Source organism: Crocodylus siamensis, chromosome 1 (assembly GCF_052110815.1).
Source record: "Crocodylus siamensis isolate JL-2025a chromosome 1, ASM5211081v1, whole genome shotgun sequence".
Lineage (NCBI taxonomy): Eukaryota > Metazoa > Chordata > Crocodylia > Crocodylidae > Crocodylus > Crocodylus siamensis.
In genome coordinates this window covers 105,843,606-105,868,502 of record NC_143395.1, presented here as the reverse complement: position 1 = coordinate 105,868,502, position 24,897 = coordinate 105,843,606, and the positions used below count along the sequence as shown (strand labels likewise).

The window sequence follows — 24,897 nt, the reverse complement described above, 5'->3', positions numbered from 1 at the left end:
TACTCATAGCATTACCAAGGTGGATTTTTTTTGTCTAGTTTTGTGTATATTTAAAACAGCTTCTACTATAAAGAAACTTCTGACTAGTTGATATAATGAGTTTACTTTTGAAGCTAACATCCAGGGTCATTCCATGGAGGCTACTAGAAAAAATCCTACCAACAGGAATGACTTGTGAATCATAGTTTGCTGTGTTAGTCTGAAGCCCAGTAGAAGGCAGGGAATGACTTGTATCACAATGCAAAACCCTGCAAGGCTTGGAACTGGCCTGATCTCTGATGGTAAGGAATTCTACAGCCAAATATCCTCATCAAAGAGCTCATTTGTGTTCCCTCCTTTAGACTTTGAATTGGTAGTGTGTCATCCATCATATTCTTAACACCTGAAGATCTGCTACTGGGGAACAGCGTATAATTATCTTTTAGTTTTAAGGGTTTTTTTTTAAGCAACGGTAATATTTTTACAATAATTTTGCTTTTCTTAAGTTGTATCCCTCACCAGAACTCCTTACTGTTATAACATCATCATATGGTGATTACTGAATTAGTCCCACTGAAGGCTGTCTCTTCTACACACACTCCACCTTTTGACCTGTAGCTCAGTCTTCTCTGATGACACACGTTACACTTTTAAAAAGTAAAACGCAAATGTTACTTCTTATTGTGAAATTGCCTTGGCACCAAGAATACGTAGCTGTGCTCCCATCAGATGTCAATTATGGTAGATAAACTATACATCAGCAATTCCACAGTTACCCCTCCAAACTCCTTATACAAAGCATCTGATAGTACCTTGTGAATTCTCACTTGGAAAAAATTAATTCAGATTAAGTTTATCATCAATGCTGCATACTGAATTTAAAACTAGATAGAGGATTATAAGCAAAAGGTAATGGAAGCTGCTGGAAACTTTTGGCTGAGAGTAAAATACCCAACTTTGAGAAGAAGGAAATATATGTATGTTTCCAAAGTAATACCACACTTACTCAATATAAGATTACCCTGAATATTAGATGCCCCCCCAGTAATTAGATTCTTTATATGGAAAATATATATATGTTATAATTTTCCAGGTATAGAATCTAATTATTGGAGGTTTGCCTTGAATTTGTTCCCCTCTTACTACTACAGCAGGGAAAATAAACGTCGGGGGTCAAATGGTCCCTTTGACCTCTGTCCTCCTTAGCATCTTCCCTCTGAAGCCCCTCTTCCCCCCTTTATTATCAGACACTGCTCTCCCTGAGCATGTGGAAGTAAGTGGCAAATTTGGAAGCAAGGACTTGAAATAAACATTCCTATATGCAGATTACTACAGGTAGATATATATGGTACTTAGTTTATCCAGAATTGATGCACTTTACCCTTTTTTTGTTTTTTGTTGTTGTTGCAAACTATTGCAAGTTTAGGCACAGATACTCCATAAGCACGCTTTTAAGTAGCACTGTTGTACCTACTTATACATAGTATAAATTATGCATGATATTCATCCAGAGCCCAAAGGCTCATGATTTATCATATAATTCAGTGGCCTGGAGCCAAAAAGAGTCAACAACATTTCAAGCCCAGCATTTTTCAGTAGGTGTGTGTACTCTAAATACCCCCCAATACTCCCCCCCACCCCCAATGGATCCATTTGCTAATTAGTCCCTCGCTATTCATGACTGGAACTGGGTGCTTTTGTCTTGAGTTCTGGGCTCCTCCAAAAATTTATATGCAGGTGAGCCATGGGGCCAGACTGATCATGTGCAATGGACTCAGAGAGGGAGCAGCAGAGCCTCTCATCTACGTAGAGGTTTGGTGATTTTTGCCAGATATTAAAGGTTAGTGAAGAAGCAGGAATCATGGGAAATGGCAAAGGCAGATGCTGTTCAGATGTGGGAATGAAGAGGAAGAAGTCTAAATATATTCAATATTGTTTTTCACAGTGGGCATTTATACACATACCTTTTCGTGGTGCAACGCACTGGTAATCTCATGTGTTGGCACAGGCTTGATTAATCGAGTCTGCTCTGCATGCAGGCTGACGTGCACTGTGCTGTGTCGTGTGCAGTTGTATGAGTGCCGAAATGTGCATCTGCACACAGAAAATGGTGGTGGTGTGTTTCGGTATATTTTAGTTCAAAAGTGCACCGTGGCACATTTCACCATTTCATACAAACGTATGTGCCACAGCGCCAGACACTTTAAAGGTGCTGGGCTAATATTGCAATATCTCTAGGTGCCAGATCCCTTCAGAAGGAACAGCCAGCTGGTTTTCTTTTTTTTTTTTTAAAGGGCCACACCCACACAAAAAGGTTCATAGTGGTTTCATGGTAGCTAGGGTCAGGAGGGACCTGAACAGATCATCTAGCCTGACCCCTTGCTACAGGCAGGAATGAATGCTGGGGTCACAAGACCCCAGACAGTTGATGATCTAACCTCTTTTTGAATTTGCCCAAGGTAGGGGCAAGGACCACTTCCCTAGAAAGTTGGTTTCAGATTCTGGACACCCTAACCGTAATATTGCCTCCTGATCTCTAACCTAAATCTGTTCTCCGTCAGCTTATTACCATTGTTCCTCATCACCCCAGGTGGTGCTGGGGAGAATAGGGCTCTTCGTATTTGCTTTTGATCTCCCCTGATGAGTTTGTAGGCAGCCACCAGGTCCCCCCTTAGCCTCCTCTTGCTGAGGCTGAACAGGTTCAGGTCCCTCAGTCTCTTCTCATAGGGCCTGTCCTGCTGCCCTCTCACCAAGTGGGTGGCCCTCCTCTGAACTCTTTCCAGGCTGGCCACATCCCTTTTTTAAGTGCGGTGCCCAGTACTGGGTGCAGTACTCCAACTGTGGCCTGACCAAAGTCATGTAGAGGGGGAGGATCACCTTTCTGGACCTACTTGAGATGCATCTTTGGATGCATGACAAGGTATGGCTGGTCTTGCTGGCTGCGGTCTGGCATTGGCAGCTCATGTTCATCTTGGAGCCAATGACTCCAAGATCCCTTTCCGCCTCTGTGCTTTCAAGAGGGGAACTCCCCAGCCTGTATGTGTGCTGTGGATTCCTTCTCCCATGGTGCAGCACCCTGCATTTATCTTCATTGAATCCCATCATGTTCTCATCTGCCCACTTTTGTAGTCTGTCTAAATCTAGTTGTGGCATCTCTCTGCCTTCAAGTGTGCCCCACATCTTAGTGTCGTCAGCAAACTTGGACAATGTGCTTTCAACCCTCTCGCTGATGAAGATGTTAAACAGTGCGGGATGTTTCAGCCTTTTTTGCACCAGAGGGTGTTGGAGCTTACTTCAGCATCTGCTGGTTGCAGAGCTTAAAAAAATAAAAAAACAAAAAAAAGTGCTCTTTACTGGAATAAGCAGCACATTACTTCAACCTGGCTCTGCAGTGTCTATAAAGACTGGGGGCTTTGTCAGGGCTTTTTGGAGCTTTTAACTGAAGTTGATTCAATCAGCTGTTGGATAAAAGTGCCAAAAATGCCCTACTAAAGTGCCTGATCTTTACAGACATTGAGCGAGCCAGGTTGAAGTAACATGTTGCTGCTTCTGGTCATGTGCCGGACTCAGTGCAGGAATACGCAGAGTTTAAAGTAAAATGCTGCTGGTGGGGTATTGTTTTTTAAGCACCTTTAGTGCTGACCTGGTTGGCAGTATCTCCTGGCTTGGTGCTGATTGCTTTCTTGGGAAGCAACTGTACACACACACCCACCTACTCCCTACCTTATTTGGCCAATATAGGCAAATTATTTTACAGGATTGGCTGAATTTAATCAATTTCATAGTTTGCAATATGGAGCACTCTTTATTTTTAAGGAAAAACATTGCTTATCATATGGAGAATGATTGGTATGATCACTGCTTTTTAACTTTTTTTAAATAGATTTTAATGTTACACTTTCAGGTGGTGGTAGTGACGATGATGTATGTGTATGTTTCCTAAAATTAAAATGAATTTGCATTGTTTTAACCACTTGAGAAGGACAAAGATGTGTGTGCCCTCCTGACTCTTCTAATTTGAGAATATGTACTATATGAATGATTTTGATTCAGTTAACTGATAGCCTTCATGTTTCTTTTGCTGAGACTTGAGTGTGTGTATAATATTTTGTATGTCGTCAGCCATGCGCCCTCATATATTATTCTGGAAACATGCATATATTTCCCTCTTCTCAAAAGTGGGTATTTTACCCTCAATCCAAATTTCCAGCAGTTTCCATTACCTATAGTTTATAATCCTCTATCTGGTTTTAAATTCAGTGTGTAATGTATTACGCACACTCTTTACATGGAAAATTATAAATGTGTTTATAATTTTCCATGTATATATCCAGTTATTGGAGGGTCATCTTAAATTTTCACCTCCTACTGCTATGGCAGAGAAAACAGTGGCAGGGGGTAAGGGCGTGCCCCCTCATGCCTGTGTCTGGCTCCCAGGCCATCCAGCCCTTGTTCCCCCGCACCCTGCTCCCTGCCTGTGCCTGCCCCTGTGCTGCTTGTCCCAGGTGCCTTCCCCCCACTGCTTGCCCCTACCCCTGTGCTTGCCCCCCTGCTGTCTGTCCTCTGTCCCTTCCCTCCCCTTCCCAGTGCCTGCCTCCTCACCCCCGGCTCCCCTGGCTATCTAGACCACCTTTTCACTTACCTTCTGTTGCAGTGGCCCTGGCCCAGCCTAGCCACCCAGAAGCAGAGGCAGCAGCTCTGAACCTGGCCAGGTTGGAATGGAAATGAAGGTAAACAGTGGGGGTGGTGGTGGGGGGGCAGGTTGCAAAATGGGCATAGCAAACTTCCCTGTCTCCCCTGCACTACCCACAAGCCACACTACCCACAAGCCACACACACTTTACCCCCACCATGCAACCTCCCCCTCCATGAGCTCCTTCCCCTATTGTATGAGCCATTCCAGCCTGGGACAGACTGGCTCAGGTTTGGCTCTGGGCCCAGGGCCAGAGCTGAAGCTGAGTCACTGCTTGCCCCGGTACTGAAATCTGTATTTTTTTTCTCCCTCCCTCATGTTAATCTGGGGGAAAACCTTGTCTTGGATTCGAGTTAATACAGCATATATTTGGTCCATTCATGATCTCGCATGATTTGGTTGTCAGAAACCTTTGGTTTAACAGGGGGATATTGGGGCTGTTTATGGAGGGAATTTTCAGTTTTTCCCTTCAGGAATTTGCAACTCAGTTCCCTTGGTTGAGGGGTTATGCTCTCAGTTAGTTGCTCGTGTTTTCAACCTGGACCCACGTGGCTCCACACATGCTTCGTGATGTCCAAGTAGCAGTGGCTTCCAAAAGTGCTTAGTTTTCCCCCCTTTATTGGTAAGAAAGTTGCATTCTTTTTCTTCAGATGTGTACTGACCTACCACGTTTCTCAGTATCTTCATCATATTGAAGTTATTGCTACAAAACATGCTTTAAAGGGGACTGCTACACCAAAGAACATTTGGAAACTGTACCTGCTGGGTAATGCATCTTTCAGATGTTCTTTTAGAAATTGCATTAAAGCTGGGTTCTGTAATGTGCACTGGTTTCCTGTTTGTTCTGGGTGCAAGTTAAATATTTGTCTTTGGCTTTTGATGTGCTGAATAGTTTGGATTATGTCTACCACAACAATTCTGAATGTCTGGAGACCTGGAGATACCATTTTGATGTAGAAAAGAAATGAATATGGTCAGACACTTTCAGTGGAGGTTATTTCCTCTCCACCCTTAGTCTGATAAGAGTTGAAATGTATTGGGCTTTGAGCACAATACAATACTATCTGTTCTCTGAGTCTTTGTCTTGGGCAGAAGATGGACCATTTTATTTATACTGAGCTGGAAGAGTTTTGGCTAACACTTAATTGTAGTGATGGCAACTGAGAAACTTTCCAAAAAGAATTCAGGCTGGGATTGCCCCATTTATTATATAATGTGCATATAAATAGCTGACGTTTACATTTCTTGGTGCTGATCCATGATTAATAGAATTAATAAACTAATTAGTGCATTTCAGTTGCATCTGTATGTGCAAGCAGTTAAATTTGTATGTTTATGGGCTTCTATCCAGTTTCTTGTAGCTAGACTATATTATATCTGTTTTTTGTTTTTTAGGTTAAAGACTGACATGATTGGAGTATTTTTGTAGTTTTTGGGAACTAATCAATAGCCATCTTTCCTTACGTCATTCCGTCTATCATTTATATTTTGTTTTTCTTTATCCAACATTTTTCTTCTGTTCTCTAAATTTAAATTCAGTTTACTATGCTGCATTGCAAAATTGTGAACATTTATGCTTCAGTTGAAGTCTTTTTTAGTCCTTATTTCCCACATACATATTTTTCCTAAGAACTCATATTAACCTTAACTGCCTAATTTGATTTCTGTTTTTTATGTTTTTATTTCATGTAATTTGAGTGCTTACCCTATACTGCTGAAGTGGAAGTACATAACACTAAATTTGTCAGTGACGTAATTTTAATGAATTATCTGTCTGTCTCTGAAAGATATTTATCAAAGAAGAGTGAGAAGTTTATTGTATTTGAAGATAATTTGGTTGGCTTTCTCAGAAAATGTTACACACATTCAGGGAATTCAATTTACACAGAGACTAAGGTAGTCTTTAGTCTTGGGCCATAGTCAAAAAGCAGTGCTTTATGTAGAGACCATTGAAATCTTAAGTAGCAGATTTCATTAAATGATTTGAAATGTTTTCTGTAGATTTTTTTTTCAGACTCAGGACTCCTGATTTTCAGATATGTAGCATGTGCTTCTATCCTTAATACATTGCAAGATGGATCATAAACTTATATTATACTGATTGCGTGCGGGAGAGTAAGGTTCATGCAACTATGATGTGGGTTGTAATCTGACCTCCCTTCAAGGGCTTTATTAGTGTTCTCCTAGTACAGTTTCTAGTACTCTCTTGTAGGTGTGTAGGACTAGAATCACTCCATAATCATCTTGATTTTGCATTTTGCAATTTCACAATGATTTTATTCAGCTAGAGATCAGCTCAAAGAGTTAGATCTGGAAGTTAATGGTGTACTTTTGTACTACTGTATTTACTCAAATCCAAGATGAGGTTTTCTTTCCATTTAATATTGAGGGAATGCCCCTTGTCTTGGATTTAAGTACAAGGTGGGGGTGGGCAGGTGGTTGCTGTACTTGCGGCCACAGCCATGGCCCAGACCCAGCACTGGGGTACACAGTGGGGGAGGTGGGCACAAGGGCACATCGCTGGCTCATATTCAGCTTTTTGTCCACTGTAACCCCCAGGTCCTTTTCTGAAGAGCTGCTGCCCAGCCAGTTAGTCCCCAGCCTGTACCGGTGCATGGGACTGTTCCATCCAAAGTGCAGGACTTTGCACTTGTCCTTGTTTCATAGTTTCATAGTTTCTAGGGTCGGAAGAGACCTGAGCAGATCATCTAGTCTGACCCCCTGCCATGGCAGGAAAGAATACTGGGGTCAAACGACCCCAGCAAGATGTTCATCTAACCTCCTCTTAAACACCCCCAGGGTAGGAGCCTGCACCACTTCTCTTGGAAGCTGGTTCCAGACCCTAGCCGCCCTGACTGTGAAGTAGCGCCTCCTGATATCTAGCCTACATCTACCCTCTGCCAGCTTGTGACCGTTATTCCTGGTCACTCCTGGCGGTGCTCGGGGGAACACTGACTCCCTCAATGCCTGCTGATCCCCCCTTACTAGCTTATAACAGGCCACAAGATCCCCCCTCAGCCTTCTCTTTTGGAGGTTGAACAGGTTCAGGTCCCGTAGCCTCTCCTCATAGGGCCTGCCCTGTTGTCTCCTGATCATACGAGTGGCCCTCCTCTGGACCCTCTCCATGCTGTCGACATCCCTCTTGAAGTGTGGTACCCAGAACTGGACGCAGTACTCCAGCTGCGGCCTGACCAGTGCCGCATAGAGGGGGAGGATCACCTCTTTGGACCTGCTTGAGATGCATCTGTGGATGCATGACAAGGTGCGGTTGGCCTTCCTAACTGGCTCTCCACACTGCTGGCCCTTGTTCATCTTGGAGTCAGTGATGACCCCAAGATCCTTTTCCGCCTCCGGGCTGACAAGAGGGGAGTTTCCTAACCTGTATGTATGGTGCTGGTTGTTTCTCCCGAGGTGCATCACCTTGCACTTGTCTGTGTTGAAACCCATCCTGTTCTCGTCTGCTCACCCTTGTAACCTGTCCAGGTCTGATTGTAGCCTGTTGCATCCTTCCAGTGTGCCCACGTCCCCCCACATCTTAGTGTCATCAGCAAATTTGAACAGGGTGCTTTTTACCTCCTCATCCAAATCGCTGATGAAGATGTTGAACAGTGCGGGCCCGAGGACCGAGCCCTGTGGAACCCCACTGCCCATGTCCTTCCAGGTTGAGAAGGACCCATCCACTACCAGCCTCTGGGTGCGGCCCTCCAGCCAGTTGGCGACCCATTTGACTGTGTGGGTGTCTACCCCACAGCCCCCCAGTTTCTTAATGAGAACGGGGTGAGAGACAGTGTCAAAAGCCTTCCGGAAGTCCAGGAAGACTATATCCACTGCTACCCCTGCATCTAATGATGAACTTCAGCTTGTTGAACTTCATGCGATTTCTTTTGGCCCAGTCCTCCAATTTGTCTAAGTCACTCTGAGTCCTAGCGCTATCCTCCAGCTTGGTGTCATCTGCAAACTTGCTGAGGGTGCACTGTCTGCCATCGTCCAGGTAGTTGATGAAGACATTGAACAAAAGCAGCCCCAGAACCGATCCCTGGGGCACTCCACTATAGCAGCTGCCAACTAGACATTGAGCCGTTGATTACTACACTCTGAGCCTGATGCTCCAATCAGTTTTCTATCCACCTTACAGTCCATTCACTTAGCCCATACTTCCTTAGCTTACCTGTGAGAATGTTGTGGGAAACTGTATCAAAATCCTTGCTAAAATCAAGGTACGCCACATCCACCAGTCTCCCTACATCCACAGAGCCAGTCATCTCATAGAAGAGAATCAAGTTGGTCTGACTTGCCCTTTGTGAATCCATGCTGATTGTTCCTAATCAACTTTTTCTTTTCCAAGTGCTTAGAAATGGATTCCTTGAGAATCTGCTCCATGATTTTTCCAGGGACTGAGGTGTGAGGCTGACTGGTCTGTAGCGTCCTGATTTTAATATCAGAAATATTTAGTTTATACAGACTATTTTTTCTGTTGCACTCTACAGATAGGGATGAATATCATTTTCCCTATTTTACAGAAGGGGAAAGTTAAGTTAAGGGAGATGGAGAGATTCATTATTTAATCATTCTGGATTCACTTTGGGATTGTTAAAACATAAGGCATGTGATCTCTGAGCTTGATCTCTATTATCAAGTTATCTGCGGTATTCTGTTTCCTCACCTGAAACATATCTTTAGATGCCTTGACCACAATATATATGCAACAGCAATTTGATAATGTAGTTTTTAAGATTTAGTTTATAAAAATTTTACTGTGGAGGGGTAGAATCAAATGACTCTACTCTATGCAGTAATAAGGGGGAATAATTGAAGTATTTGTTCAATAGTGAACAATATTTAGATGGTACTGAAAATTAGAATTACTTTTTTTTTTTTAGAATATGTTTGTTTAAAGTATTTTTCCAGTTTAGTTCCTACATGTGGTGTCTTTCTATATGAAAAGATTTTTAAAAATTCCAGAAAACAAGAAAACCCGGCAACTACTGTTTGCTTTGATATATACCATCCCTTCTATTCCAAGGTGAATAAATCAATTTAATAGAAAGTGACATCAGTTATCATTGCGGCTGATCACTGGACTTGATGACCATTTCTTTTATTTTTTTCTCTTAAGATTGGATAGAATGTTCATGAGAGAGGTTGTTTTAATTTTTAGATATGCTTTTCGGAGAAGTCACCTTTGGTACAGCTTTCCAAAATTAGAGTATAATTTTGTTAGGTTTTTTAAAATCCAAAGAAGCCCATTTCTTTCAGTTCAAAATAAAACCTTGTATAGTTATTTAAGTAATAGTAAAAGTACAAATGCACATCTGTATAGTATAGCTGCCCTGCCTCTGAAGGTGTTCCACTGCAGTCCTATTGTGACTCCTGTTCATGCAGGCAGACATGAATTAGATTTAAACTAGCTAGCTGAATGACAGCTAGCAGTATAGCTACTCCTGTACAGAATACAGTGTAGGCGTAATTGCTTCTTGGGTAGGCTTTGCAGCCGATGCTCATCTCTGTGCTCCTGGTAGCAGTACCCAATATATCTTGCAGCAGCATGAACTGCCGAGTTACCTTTAAAAAAACAACCCTGAAATTAAACAAGAATAAATTAACTCAACCAGCCTGTGAATCAGCTACAGATTCTCCTTTTTATTTATTCTCCACCATCTCTGGCAACATAATCCTCTACCTGTTGGAAAAAGCAAAACAAATAGCATGGCTTTTTAATGGTAATATTCTTCCAGATTGGGGGAGAAATGCAAGTTTTTGCTAATAATCCATTTGTTAATATTCATATGTATTAGATGCTGGAGGAAATTGCGTTTATTGTAGATGGTTGTCAGTCACTGAGCTGACAAAGTGGATCATATTTAGAATATAATTTACTAAATCTTTTATGTTACAGATGCTAGTTCCTACTAATTTACAAATTTACCCTTTTTTTCCCTCCCATTGCTAGGAAAATCAAGGGAGTCCCAGTCCACCAGAATTGAATCTGAAGTTGTTCGAAAAGTTGCCAAAATGACTGTGTCCGGAAAGAAACAGTCTATGGGATTTGAAGTTCCATGGTAAGCCAAGTCTTCGTACATCAAGGTACTTCAACAGCTCTTCTTTCAGCCTGGTGCACCTGTAGCAAGTGTTCTTTTTTTTTCTTCTATTTTTACAGAGGTTTTTAATGTACACTCTACAAAGCTAACCATTTTGGCTTCTTTTTTGACTCATAATTACTTTCAGAAGATGGCACCTTACATTGCGAGTTTAACAAATCCTTTCACTATGAATAGTGCGGATAGATCAGCTAGACAAATTTGTTTAAGCATCCGCTTCGTAGAATGCTGAAAATCTCTGTGGAGTTTAGTTCGCTTTAAATTTAATATTCTAAAGGGAGTTATGAGGCAAGTCACTTGAAACTATAGTAGGTTGTTTATTGGAAGATGTACTAGATGAAATAATATATGCAGGTAAAAAAATAATTCTGGGCTAAATTCTGTTCAGTGCTAATGAAGCTTCCATTGACGTATTTTATGTAACTAGCTAAGAACAGAATTTGCCCTTTTTTTGTACTTACCATGAATGGACAAAACTGGAAGCTCAAGTTAAATTAGGAGTTGTTGAGCAGAAGCAGTCTTTCCTTTCGTAAGATCAAGACTGAATAGGTTAGAAGACAGAATTATGAAAATAATTTGAGAATTCACAGCATTAGCCCTGAATACAAATAGCTGTCATGCTAAGTGCCATACATTGTAACATAAGATCTTCCATTCTTCCTCTTTTGCATTAAAAAAAGAAATGGAAGATTTGATATTAGAGCTATATCAGGAATAAAGAAAGAATGAAATTGAACTATGAGAAAATTACATGGGCCATTAGTTTTCATCAACAGTAGTCCCAGGGGAAGACCTGGGGGTAGGTAGTATATTCACACTCTCCCTTTTTCACTCAGTCCACTCAAAATTTAAAACAAACTGACTGGCAAGGATAGCCAGATTTTCTATTTAGGCATATCCAGTTGTTAGTTGACTAAATGGCTCATTATTATTTGCTCAATTCCTGCTAATTTCTTCACTCCTTAGGTGTCAAAAATCCTTGATCTGCTAATTGTCTGTTCCTTCTTCTACAATTATTCTGTCTGTTATCTGCTCTGAATAATGTTTCTTCTCACCCTGTAACCTTCCCCATGAAAGGTGTTCCTTACCTAGGAACTAGATGTCTTTGTTTCTAGGGCATTGAAACCTACAACAAACCAGAAAAAGGCTGGGGAGAGGCAGGGCTTGTCTGTACGGTTGGATACTGGTCAGAAGCAGAAGGGAGTTGCAGTGGTGAGGTAGTCATTGCAGCAGATGGTGAAGGACGTGGGAGGTTGAATCAGTGGTGCAACCAGGGTGGCATAAAGCTGGACATGGGCAGATCCGGAGAGGTTGATCTCCCCAGGTAGAGGTGCTGCAAGCAGCTGAAGTGAGTTCTCCCTTGACCCCAACTATTTTTGTATGTTGCCAGGTGGAGGTCAGCTTTGGGTTTGTTTTTGGGAGGGGAGGCACTGGGGAGTAGTCAAGCCAGATAGGTTGAATGTTACTAAAATAGCTCTATGCCTGTAGCCCAGGGGTTTGCAACCGGGGGTACGTGTAGGCTTCAGGGGGTACTCAGCAGAAGGTGAGAAAAATATGCATTGTATTATGTTATGATGTGTCACGCTATCTGTGCCCCCCTTTCAGAAGCCTGCATCAGTCTAGGAGTAATCCTAAATTTCACAGAAAAAATTATAGCAGTGTTTTAAGTGTCTTCAAGGCCCTTAGAAGCAGCAACAATTACAAGCTTCTCCCTACAGCTCATCACTGCACAAAGCTCATCATTGTATACAACCTTGATCTGGAGAGAACATTTTTAGGAGGAAGAGGACCATTCTTCAGGTTCATTCTGTCTTTTAGGTGCTGCTGTTGAGACTGTAAAGAAAGTTGGCAATCCTGTTATGGCATTTTCAATCCCCTGGGGTATCTAAGGACAATGCATATCTTTTTTGATAGTGGTTTTGTAATGTGGCAGCAGCTCATGGGGCCCCAGATCTCATGAAACTGTCATTTAATACAGATTACTGAATAGTCATTGGATAGTAATGACTTCTTGTAGCTATTTGTCTGAGGTAAATTGTAACTTCATAGATTTCATAGACATTAGGGTTGGAAGGGACCTCGGGAGATCATCGAGTCCAGCCCCCTGCCCACAGGGCAGGAACTCAACTGAGGTCATAGGATCCCAGCAAGATAAGCATCCAATTTCCTCTTGAAGGTGTTCAGTGTAGGTGCTTGAACCACCTCCAGTGGCAGACTGTTCCAGACCTTGGGGTCTTGGACAGTAAAGAAATTCTTCCTTATGTCCAGCCTGAAACGGTCTTGTAGTAGTTTATGACCGTTCGACCTCGTCATCCCTTGGGGCGCTCTGGTGAAAAAAGGTTCTCCCAGGTACTGGTGGTCACCCCTGACTTACAGGTGGCCATCAGATCACCCCTGAGCCTGTGCTTTTCCAGGCTAAAGAGCCCCATGGCTCTCAGCCTGTCATCATAAGATCTGTTTTCCTGACCTCTGATCATGTGCGTGACTCTTCTTTGGACTTTCTCAAGCTTTTCCACATCCTTTTTGAATTGTGGAGCCCAAAACTGGACACAATACTCCAGCTGCGGCCTTACCAAGACCAAGTACAAGGGGGGCATGACATCCCGGGATTTGCTTGAGAAGCATCTATGGATGCAAGCCAGCGTTTTGGTTGCTTTACTAGCTGCAGCATCACATTGCAGGCTCATGTTCATCTTGTGGTCAATGATGACCCCCAAGTCTCTTTCTTCCGTAGTGCTAGCCAGTGTAACACTGCTGAGCCTGTAAGGATGCTGCAGGTTTTTCTTCCCAACGTGGAGAACCTTGCATTTTTTGCTGTTAAACACCATCAGGTTCTCATCCGCCCATTTGCTGAGCCTGTCCAGGTCTGCCTGGATCGCCCGCCTGTCTTCTGGTGTGGATACTTTGCCCCGAAGTTTGGTGTCATTGGCAAACTTGGCCAGTCCGCTTCTGTCTCCAAAGTCCACATCATTAATGAAGATGTGGAACAATATGGGTCCAAGGACAGAGCCTTGGGAGGACCCCACTGGTCACAGGACACACAGGACATGATTGACTTCCATCAATTACCACCCTCTAAGTCCACCATTGAGCCAATTTCCCAGCCAACGGATTGTGGTGGACCCACGGCCACAATTGGCCAGTTTTGCTAAAAGGCAGGATCAACTGTGGGATACCAGATCAAAGGCTTTTTTGAAGTCAAGATATATGACACCAATCTCTTCTCCCTTGTCCAGGTAATAGGTCAACAACTTGTGAGCCTTTCAAAATTTTGCCAGTGTTGTTGTGGTGACTATGAAATGCAGTTGGTCAGAGACAGTTGTGTTTATAATAAGCAGTGACTCCAGGCAAAATCCTGTCTCCACTGAACTTGCTGGTAAAACTCCCATTGACTTCAGTAGTCACAGGATATCCTTCATCTCTGGTGTTTACTATGGCACCTGTTATAGTTTGTGGTTCTGTATGGGAAGTGGTAACACCCATTGCTCTGAGTAAAAGTTTCTAAAAAAAGAGAGAGGAGGGGGGTAGTGAGGGAGAAGCAGATATCTAAGTGATAAAGCCGTCTATGCTCGTTTTTCAGGGTCCAGCAGAGAGATTTGTCTTTTAAATTTATGTGCCCACAATTTAAAAGACATACATTTTAGAAGTATATTTTATTGCTTAATATAAAAAATTGGAACTTGGTTTGCCTTTTAATATAAGCTGAACAATGGCTACACGGTGTCTCTGCATGCAGTGTGGAGGCAGCCTGTTATTTCTTCCAACAAAGATGCTAATGCTCACCTTTATGCATGAGCACCCCAGGAAGGATATTAGGAATAAACAGAGTACTGTATTAACTCAAATCTAAGGCAGGTTTTTTTTTCCCCCAGGAGGGGCAGGGCAGGCAGTTGCTGTGACTCTTAACTAGCCCTGAGCCTAGGTTAGGGCCAGAGTCAGATCCACAGTAGCCTCCTGGCCCCCTTGACTTGCCCGCTGTAGCTTTCCCCTCCCCTTTACTGTCAGGTGCAGCTTGGCTCCAGCTCTGCCTGGATTGCCTCCCAGGCATTAGCACATGGAAACTGTCTCCTGCATGGCCAGTCAGTACTGCTGACACCATTGCATTGCCTGCTTGGCCAGTTAACAGCACTGACACTGCTGCATGGCCTGGAAAGGACTGAACTTCCACATACTATGCTCCAGTAGGGAACAGAGCCTTGGAAAAATTATAACAACTTATAAGTTTTCTGTATATAGAATCTGATTATTGGGGTGTTGTCTTAAATTCAGAATTGATTTAGATTTGAGTAAGTATGGTGTCTACAAAAACTGGAAGAAAGGATTGATCAGGAAAGAATGCTCTCTTTCAGAGATTTAGAAGTGCAAGGATATAATAAAAATTGCCAAAGTCAAGCTGCATTAGACTTTATAGAGCAGGGTATATCAAACATCTGGTCTACAGGTTGGATCAGGCCGGCAGAGCCCTGCTGTCCAGCCCAGGGTGCTGCCCCTGGGTCTGATCAGACTCATATTGGGCATGGTGTGTCCCTGTGGCACGGGGCAGTCCATGGGCTGGATTTGGCCCACAGACATCTTCCTCCTTTCCATCCATCAGCATACCTGGATCTGTTGGCTGCTGCAACTGGTCTGGGATCTGTACATGCAGCACAGTCTGGCCAGAAGGGCAACTGCGCTGAACATAGTGCCCACCCCTGCCAGACTGCGCAGCACATGGTGCGTGCCCCAGCACTCCGGGACAGCGCCACAAGCAGTACTTGCTTCAGCCTGTGCAGGACTTGTGCTGCATGTGGTATCTGCAAGTGCTGCATGCAGCATGGCTTCCAGATTGACTTAAGTGGGCACAGAGTACACATCCCAGAGCGGGCACCACTGTGCTGGGGGAGGAGGTTTGTGGGCCTAGACTGGCCCCCTGTCACTCATCGAGCCCATGGGGGAGACCAGGGAAGGCCAAAACAAGAAAATTATTTTATGAGAGGATGTGAGGAGGGCTTGGTTTGCTCTTTAGCTGAGCAAAGCAAAGGCTTTTTTTTTTACTTCACTCTTCGCCTCCCAGAAAGGTCAACTCAAAGGTCAACTGTTAGATCACAAGTACAGTCAGCAGCAAGATCAGGGGAGCAGATAATCAGCCTAAGGTAGGGAAAGAATGGATCAGGTGATTTAGACCAGCTGGATGTTTTTGAATCAGCTGGGTTGTATGAAGTTCTCCCTAGAGTACTCAAGAAAGTGGCTGAGGTAATTTCAGAGGTTATTTGAGATCCAAGAAGACTGGAGAAGCCTACTGGCCATTTTTAAAAGGAGGAAAGGGATAGAATTGCAGATCAGTCGCTTGAATTTTGATACCTGGAAAGATATTGAAGCAGGGGTTTCTACAGGGCTCTCCACATATCTAGATATTTGGCCGTGCGGGAGCAAGGGCACCACTGCTCTGCTGCCAAATTTTCGGACCTGTGAGGGGCTTTAGGTCCTGTGCTTGGGATAAGGCATCTGATACCAGTGCCCAGGGGCATTGCTGGCTCCCCAAAGCCCAATCCTGGCATATGGAGGCCATGAGGGGGTGGTTCCAGGCCCTAGGGCCTGATCCTGGCACGGGGGGGCTCTATCTGACTTGTGGACTGGCTTCACACTACTCATCTGACCTGTGGGGGCCGTAAGCTTGAGCTTCAAAGTATTGCTTTAAAGTTTTTAGCGCATGAATGACCAACTGGTGGCATGTGTGTCACAGTTAATATTAAAAGCAATATAATATAAAAGCAAGAGAAGGTATCAATCCAAGTCCTTCAGATGTATGCCCTAGGTTAGGTACTTTTCATTATCTTAATGACTTCAAAGAATTGAGTATACGTGCAATACATTTGCAGGTTACACCAATTGGATGGAGTGGCACATACTTTTGCAGGACAGGATCAGGATTCATAATGACCTTCAGAGATTGGATAAATGATCTGAAATAAATTTGCAATGTACTGCATTTAGGGAAGAGCAATCAAATGCAAAATACAAAATGGGGAATGACCTAGGCTGCAGTATTAGAGAAAAGGACCTGAGTGTTACAGTGGCTTGCAAAATGAATACAGTTCAACAGTGTAATATTATTGCCAACAATGTGTACTAATATGCTGTTAATTAGCAGGAGTGCTGTGATCTTTTCACGCTGTTCAACAGTAGTGGCACCTCATTTGGAATACTGTTTCCAGTTTTGGGCACTTCACTTCATGAAAGATGTGGAGCAAATGGACAGAGTTGAGAGGAGAGTAGCAAACTTGTATTAGTGGTCTAGAAAGCAGCATATGGAGAGAATTGTTACAACTGGATGTAGTCAGTTTGGAGAACAAAAGACTTGGGGGGACAGGACTGATTAGTCTTCCAGTACAACAAGGGTTCTTATAAAGATGATGGTGATCAGCTATTTTTTTCCACATGGAACAGGACAAGCAGTAATGCTTTTAAATTACAAAAAGGAAAATTAGTAAGAATTTTCTATCTTTGAGGGTGGTGAAGTTTTGGAACAGATTACCTTGGGGGGTTGTGAAATCTCAGTTACTGGAAGCTTTTAGGAGAAGAGAAATACTTGCCTGGGGTGGGCTTGAGCAGGATGATCCTTCCTTGAGCAGGAAGTTACATGGATGACCTCTTGTGGTTCCTTCTAGCTCTGTTTTCCTGTTATTCAATTAAATGCTTTGGGGAAGGGGAGACCAGGGAAGGCTTAAAACTATTTAAGCTTAAGGACAATGTTGGCATTCAGACAAATGGGTATAAACTAGACATGAAAAAATTTAGACTGGAAATTTGAAAAAAAAGTTCATGAACACAAAAGTAATCAGGTATTTAACAGCTTTCCAAAGAACCTAACTTCTTTTAAGATGAGTTTAATATGTGTATGAAATGGATTATACAATGTGGTGCCTTCAATTGCACTGCTGGATGAGAGTGGTGGTTGGGAGGGGTAGTTGGCATTGCCAGATGGGTTTGCTTGTGTTGATGTTTGAGCAGGGAAGTGGTGATTATTGGGATATCGAGTTCTCAGGTTTTGAGGTGGTATTCACAGAGTCCTGTTTGCTTGTTTAGTGGACAGGGTGGGATAGAAAGAATATTTAAAACTTAGATATGCATAGAAAAAACCACCATGTAAAATGGCTGTTAGTTCTCAGGTAAGTAGTTAAGATTTAGTAATTTCTGAAAAATATTCTATAATTAATGTACAGCAATAGAGAAGTGATACTGAGGAATAGACTCTAGAAACATTTAAATCTAAGTAACCAAATAAACAAATGAGAAGCTTCCTATCCTTTTCAAGTCTGTTTCTCCAGATGCTTTGTTGTTTTGGCTTTGCAAGGTGTTTGGGCAGTCTTGGTATGACAGTCTTTATGGAATGCATTTTGAAAAACAGCAGACAAACTTCTGATTAATTTTTTTTCTGGCTCACTTTAATTGCAGTTTCACATAGGTTCTTGACTTTTGTTTTCAATAAACTGACAATGAAAGGGGGGGAGGAAAGTGGCTTGTCATCCACAAAGACAAGTTTGACCTTTGTTCGTATACAGGTACTTCTCTCCAGGTTTTTAATCGTCATGAGGTTTCAAGAGCCAGACTTTGAGAATGAAAAATTATATACGTGCTTTCAAATATGTGCAAGCCATATGTTTTAATCTGAAAGTACTCATTGCTAAAATTAGTGAATATATAATACAATGTATCTGATAAAACAATTAAGAAAATGAGAGAGAATTTTAATGGAAAAAACTTGACCCAAAGTAAAATATGTATGAACATTTAAACATCTTAAATAATGTAAGACTATGAAATGAAAACTGATTTGGCCTACTTTCTGACTTGAAACATTTTAAATCTACTGCTCAGGTTCTCAGAAACCTTTCTTATTAGTTATGTCCTTTTTGGTATCTGTCTTCTGTTTATGAAGTAAATTCATTTCTAAACTGACAGTAGGAAAGATGGTTTTGAACCAAAACTATCATAGTTTAAATCTGACATGCTAATTGTTTTGACAGTGTTTCCCACCAAGAAGGAAAAAAATGTCCCAAATGGTAGACTAGGCACTAATGTAAATTATTTTTTAGTAAAATAAAGCATACATGGCTGAACTAGCATGCAAAAAAAAAAAAAAAAAAAAAAAACCAACCAAAAAAAAAGTTGCAAAAAGCTCTGGGATTGGAAGCAAAGCAGAGTGTGTGCAGATACAGTAACTAGAGATGTAATTCTTTGCTTCACCATATTTTTAAGTGCAGTAATTGTCCAGTGCAATTTATATTATTTGGGTTATCATAGTGTAGTACTGTCATATTGTGCTTTTATTCCTACCTAGCTGTGTGCAGTTCTGCCTTGCAGTGGAGCCCAGCCAAGTTTACATGCATTTAAACTAGATCAGTAGGTTTTTGAGGGTCAGAGCGTTAGCCAACATGGAAACTTTTATTAATGAGACATTTTTTTTCAGTGTTTAGTTTTATCTGTAGTGATCATCACCATAGTAACTGAGCAGTTCCCATTAATTCCATGAATTTGACAGCGCTGTAATGATATGAATTATGGGAAATATCCCAATTTTTCAGATGGAGGGCTGAGAAGATATGCAATGTACTCAGGACTGTGCAGTCAATTTTAGGCATAGCAAGATAAAAGTCCAGATAATCCTGAACTCTTAAGGTGTTTCATTACCTGTAAAACTTTCTTTTGTTTTTTTGCTGTTTTAAATCTGCTGTCCTTAGCACATGTGTTCATAAACATTACAACAGTGGTGGGTTGAGTTGGAGAGGGAACCATATTTTTAAAAGGTAGTGACACATCTCCCCACTTGCTACTGATTATTCACAGAATCTGTGTCCAAGCAAATTTGAGCATCTGCTTCTAGTCTTCTACATTTTATTAACATTGTTCTACTTTTTGAGGAATACTACAATAAAATTTTCTAGCTTTATTTTATTAAAAGCATACTGGCATTTTTGGAAAATACAATCCAGTGAATAAAATTCAGTGACAGACCATTCTCAGCAAAGTCTGAATTGGTTTTTCCCCCTCCATGTTTAAGATTTTTCCTTCAAAAGCTGTTATTTGGTACTTGTATTTTTTTAAATTATTATTATTCCATGTGCTGGAAGTTCAAAAACATTTAGAAATCTATGTTGGAATTTAGCAAAGGTTTGAAACTATCTGGTATTATCGTAGTCAATAGGGGCACTTTACATGTGCTCTAACACGTTCTGATTAATTGAGTCTGCTGGAGCATTCCAATTATGCTCCAGCATGCTGCAGCACCTCATGTATTCAGCATCTCTGTGTTTCAAAATGGGCTCTGGGTCCCAACTGTGTATGGTCCCCATGGCTGGGAGCTCCTCAGCAAAGGGGGGCTCCCAGCCATGGGTGCCTACTTACTGCCGATGCAGGGGGAGCCCAGGATCAGACTCCCCCTGCTCCAGCAATAAGATACAGTAAGATCTAACATGCAGTCCCAGTTGTGCCTCCTGCCATGCACAGGTGGCATGGCAGGAGGCATGATTGTGTGAATCATACATTAGATCCGGTCGTGTCTTTAACTGCACGAGTAGAGGGAACCTGACAAGAACGTGTTTTAATAAAATTTCAGAACTGCTGGCCTTCTGCTTAATTAGGATCTCTTAAAATTGCTTATGTAGGATTAAAGAATTATAACTATACAAAGCCAAAAAAAATGCTGGTAAAGAAGCCATTGCTTAGGTAACGTTGGAAATTAATTTATCTAGTTCTTTTTTTGTGATCCGGTCGTTAAATTTTGAGTCATGCAAGTAATCCTATTAAACCATAAACAACATGAACGAGGCAAACAACCACTTGTACTTTGTTAATTGCTAGACACTGCAGTGACTTTCTTGACTGCAGTATTAACTTACACGATTGGTCTCTGAGGGGGTGAACATTACACTTAGCCTAGCTGGTGTGTGAATAACCATACTGCAAAGCTATACTTAATCATGCCTATTTAACTGCTGCCAGTCTTCTCACACAAGTGATATGCTGGGACTTCAGAGTATGACTCAATCTCTTTGCAGTGCCATAAATTGAACTACTCTGATTTTCTTTTAGTTTTTCTGAGACAGTTGTAGAAGGGAAAGCTTGTCTAACTTGAACATGCAGGGGGAATTAGACAAAAGCTTTAGAGGATGCTACTTCTGCAAAGAAAAATTTTCTCAACTATTTTAGTTAGTCTAATAGAAGATATCAGATTTACCCAAAGAACCTTGTCTGCCTATGTCCTTAGACCAACATGGCTACCACCATCATCCCTTAGAGGACACTCAGCACTTAAATGGCTAATCTGTATTCACACTACAAAGTGGATGGGCTACCAGCACCTATTTAAGCAGCACTTGAGTTCCAGTCTGTACCCCAGGATGGGCCAGTCGGGAAGCACCACTACACTCGAGTGAGAGTTGTCCTCAAGTCAGCTCCCATTCATGCACAGCACTCAGGTTAAAAGCCTACGTTAACTTTTCAATGAATATAAAACCTCAGGAACTACTCTTTATAACTGTCCCTTGCCTTTCCATCAAGGAACTGGCTGTAAAGAGGTTCTTGTCTATCTGAATTTTACATATTTTATGGGATACTTCCTTATCTTGCTTTTCTACAGGCTGTTTTCAGGCAGGATATTCAGAGTCTGTAACTATGTGGTTTGTGTCCAGTTGCTTATCACTTCCATGTTAACAGTCTTTTACTATTTATCAGAGATTTTTAATTTGAAGGCTTGGAGGTTAAGTAAAGAGAAACTCCCTTCTTTCTCTGCTGCTGGCACTCCTGTAATCCTTGTTTTCTGTTTGTTTTCTGTAGTGTGGTTGCTGAAGAGAATGGCCATGGTGCTACCGCATCTCAAAAAAGACCATCATCTGAAGATACCAGTGTTACTTCTGGGTTAGTTGAGACGGTCTCAAAATCAGCTCTTTCATCCCAAACAACACAGGTGTCAGAAGAGCAGAGTGCAGCACCTACTCCAGTGAAAAAGTCTAGCAAGATGAAACAACAAATAGATGTGAAAGCAGAACTGGAGAAGAGGCAAGGAGGAAAGCAACTGCTGAATTTGGTGGTAATAGGTAATGCCCTTAAAAAAAAAAAAAAAATCTTTAGGCCAGCTCGAACATTCAAGAATCTGTGCTGGTTAAATGTGGAAGTGATAGAGAAGCAAATGTGTTCCTTGCTCTCAAGCCCATCTGCTTGGCCATTGCTATTCAGAAGGACCCACTTTCAATCTTAATTAGACTAGCATGCTAAACTGGCCTTCTGCTACTACTCTTTTCCTTCTCAAAGCAAAAGAAAATGCACTTTGATTTGGATTAATCTTTTAAAGCATTATCCTTTCTAGAGTAACTTTGATGGTACAGAGGTGTTTGTCATGTTAGTCTTACTGAAATTATGTGTTTCTCTGCCTTGATACTATATATAGTAGTTCTGTGAATTGCAGGAATATGGAAAAAAACCCCAACCTTTTAGTGCACTACATTTCATATGCACTGGTGTATTAATTTCCTAACTATATAGCTAATATATGAAAAAGTGACATTGCTCCAATGTTTCTTTTCCTCTTTAGGTCATGTTGATGCAGGCAAAAGTACTCTAATGGGTCATTTACTCTACCTTCTGGGAAATGTGAACAAAAGAACTATGCACAAATATGAACAGGAATCTAAAAAGGCTGGAAAAGCTTCATTTGCCTATGCATGGGTCTTGGATGAAACTGGAGAAGAAAGAGAAAGGTAAGCAATTTGCCTTATAGTGTGAATTAACATTCTCTCTGCTAGAACAACTCTGTTAGGAAATATTATTCAATTAATTGTTATGTTATGAGTACATTAAAAGTGTTAAGAATAAAACATTTCCTAGGAAATATTACATTTTCTATAGATAGATACACATCACTCAAAGGACAGTAAGGATTCTAGCTTAGTTGTGTGAAATTGAGCAGAGAAGTTGGAAATCCTTTTGGATTCTGCTATAGACTGCAGTGGGGCTAGCAATACCTATGCTGACTTTAAATAGGTTAGCTCAGGCACCAAAAGTACTTAGCTGTGGCAGCATGGGGCTCTATGCTGCAGAATTTAGTCTGTTTGTACTATGTTGCAGACTATAGAGCAGATGTGCCCTTTGGTAAAATCCTCCCTTTGAAGAGCTGGCAGTTTTTATGAACCAAGTAATCAGGGCAAGTGAAGGAATTTAAGGAAGATGAAATTTTTTGGTTCATTACATATGACTCAGATGAAATATCTAATTTACTCTCAGTAAATTAATTGTATAGCACACTAGCATCTGGCAGTAGCATGTTAGCTTGCTATATAATATGTATTAATTTTGTTAACTGTATTTTAAAGTGTCTTATGTTGAAGTGATGAAGATAGCTAGAAAGCAAAAATAGTAAAGACTGGATCCATGGGCACTGGCCCTCTGTTTGTAACAAGATGGCATTTAATAGCCTACCACAGTTTTTCTGATATTCTTTAGTATCTTGGGTTTCATTTGAAACCACAGGGAGAAGTTTATTTATCTAATGTAATTGTATTTTATGGTATACTCATAGCCCATGGTATCATGGTATTCAAGCTGCTCTGGATGCACAGATAACCTTGAAAAAGTAAACTGATACAGAAGAATGTGGGGGTGGGGTGCAGTGGGTTGCAGAGAACATAGGGTTTCTTTTAACACAAATGTGTTTAAACACTCCTACAGCATTCAGACCTAAAGTTAGACTTAGACATAGGCCACTTATACACAACAGACCTGTGAGTGTAAAGGCAAATAAACTAAAAAGGACTGAATCACAGTTGAAAACCTGAAAACAGTTTTATCAAATACTTGTACAATCCTAGAATTTCAAATCTTGAAGAGGGAATTGACGCAGTCTGCTTTATAAAGCATTTCAATTTGTTACTGAACACTAAAGGATTGTTCAAGTAAAGGACTTATGCTATGGAAACAGTTTGTTTACTTCTGAAAGTAAGACTAATAATCTGTTTTAATGTGTTAAATGAAACACTTTTTGAATATTTTTGTCCTTCTAGACTTTCAATGGTATATTTTACATTACAGTATTTAGAAGCTGTTGTTTGAGTTGTGTGATGTTTCTTTTGCCATTTGGTGCTGCAAGGAAACAGTGGGTAGGGCACATAATATCCTTGGAAGGCTGTTTAGTCACACTTGGAATAAACTCCAGGGACTGTGCTGTTGATCCTGAATCAGAATAGGAACCTGAGAATGGGAACATTTACAGGTAGACGATCTTCTTGCTGTAGTTACATTTTCATTGGCTTTGGTTTTGTTGATTTGATGCTTCAATTTGCAGAATTGGGGGATGACTTAACTAAAGTGGCAGTTGCAGAGCACTTAAATAGTGTAAATACTAAACTTTGCTACTTGTCCTTGAATTATAGCAGAAGGACATAATCTTACTGCATACCATTATTCTATATATATATGCAAATTTCCACTTGCCTTATGTAGAACTAGATTTTGTTTTCTCTCTTCACTTAAGAAAAAAAGCACAGGAGAAGGAATGAAAGTAACACCTCTCTCAGTAACCTTAACTTTTTAAAGTTGAAAATCATGTATGGATATAGAAAAATAGTTTCTTTCTATAGTATTGAAAAATACTTTCACAATAGAAGTGGCCAAATTATTTTCTGTCAGAGCCAGGAGAATTACAGGTTAGTACAGGTCAAATCTGTCAGAGCCACAATGTAGGATTTAGCTAATATTGTTGTTTTAATACTGCATTTTGTACATGTTGTTAACTTTTCAAGCAGTTGTAATGGTCTATTACGTGTGTTTTATTTAAGGGGAGTAACAATGGATGTGGGTATGACGAAATTTGAGACAAAGACAAAAGTTATTACGTTGATGGATGCTCCGGGCCATAAAGATTTCATCCCAAATATGATCACTGGAGCTGCACAGGTAACAAATGTCACTTAACCATATTCTACTGTTTGCACTCATCAAATATGAAAAGTTAAAAAAAAATATAGTTTTATTTTATAATGTAGTATTCTAGTTTTAAAATAAGTAAGAATCTGATGAAGTAGCTTGCAGGCATCTGATAAAGTAAGTAGGTGGTTGTCCACAAAAGCTCATGCCCCTCTGAACCAGTTAGTTTCT

The 24,897-nt window shown here is 41.1% G+C and overlaps 1 protein-coding gene across 4 annotated transcripts in view; it reads left to right on the top strand.

The window, feature by feature from the left end:
* The window catches only part of HBS1L (HBS1 like translational GTPase), a 109,711-nt gene that overhangs the window by 65,874 nt on the left and 18,940 nt on the right, over window positions 1-24,897 (top strand). For all 4 annotated transcript variants that reach the window (XM_090039691.1, XM_090039699.1, XM_090039681.1 and 1 more), the window contains 4 exons: window positions 10,623-10,731; window positions 21,586-21,845; window positions 22,340-22,505; window positions 24,579-24,696. In XM_090039691.1, coding sequence (XP_089895817.1) covers window positions 10,623-10,731; window positions 21,586-21,845; window positions 22,340-22,505; window positions 24,579-24,696 — 653 coding nt within the window. The remainder of the gene's footprint in view (window positions 1-10,622; window positions 10,732-21,585; window positions 21,846-22,339; window positions 22,506-24,578; window positions 24,697-24,897) is intronic.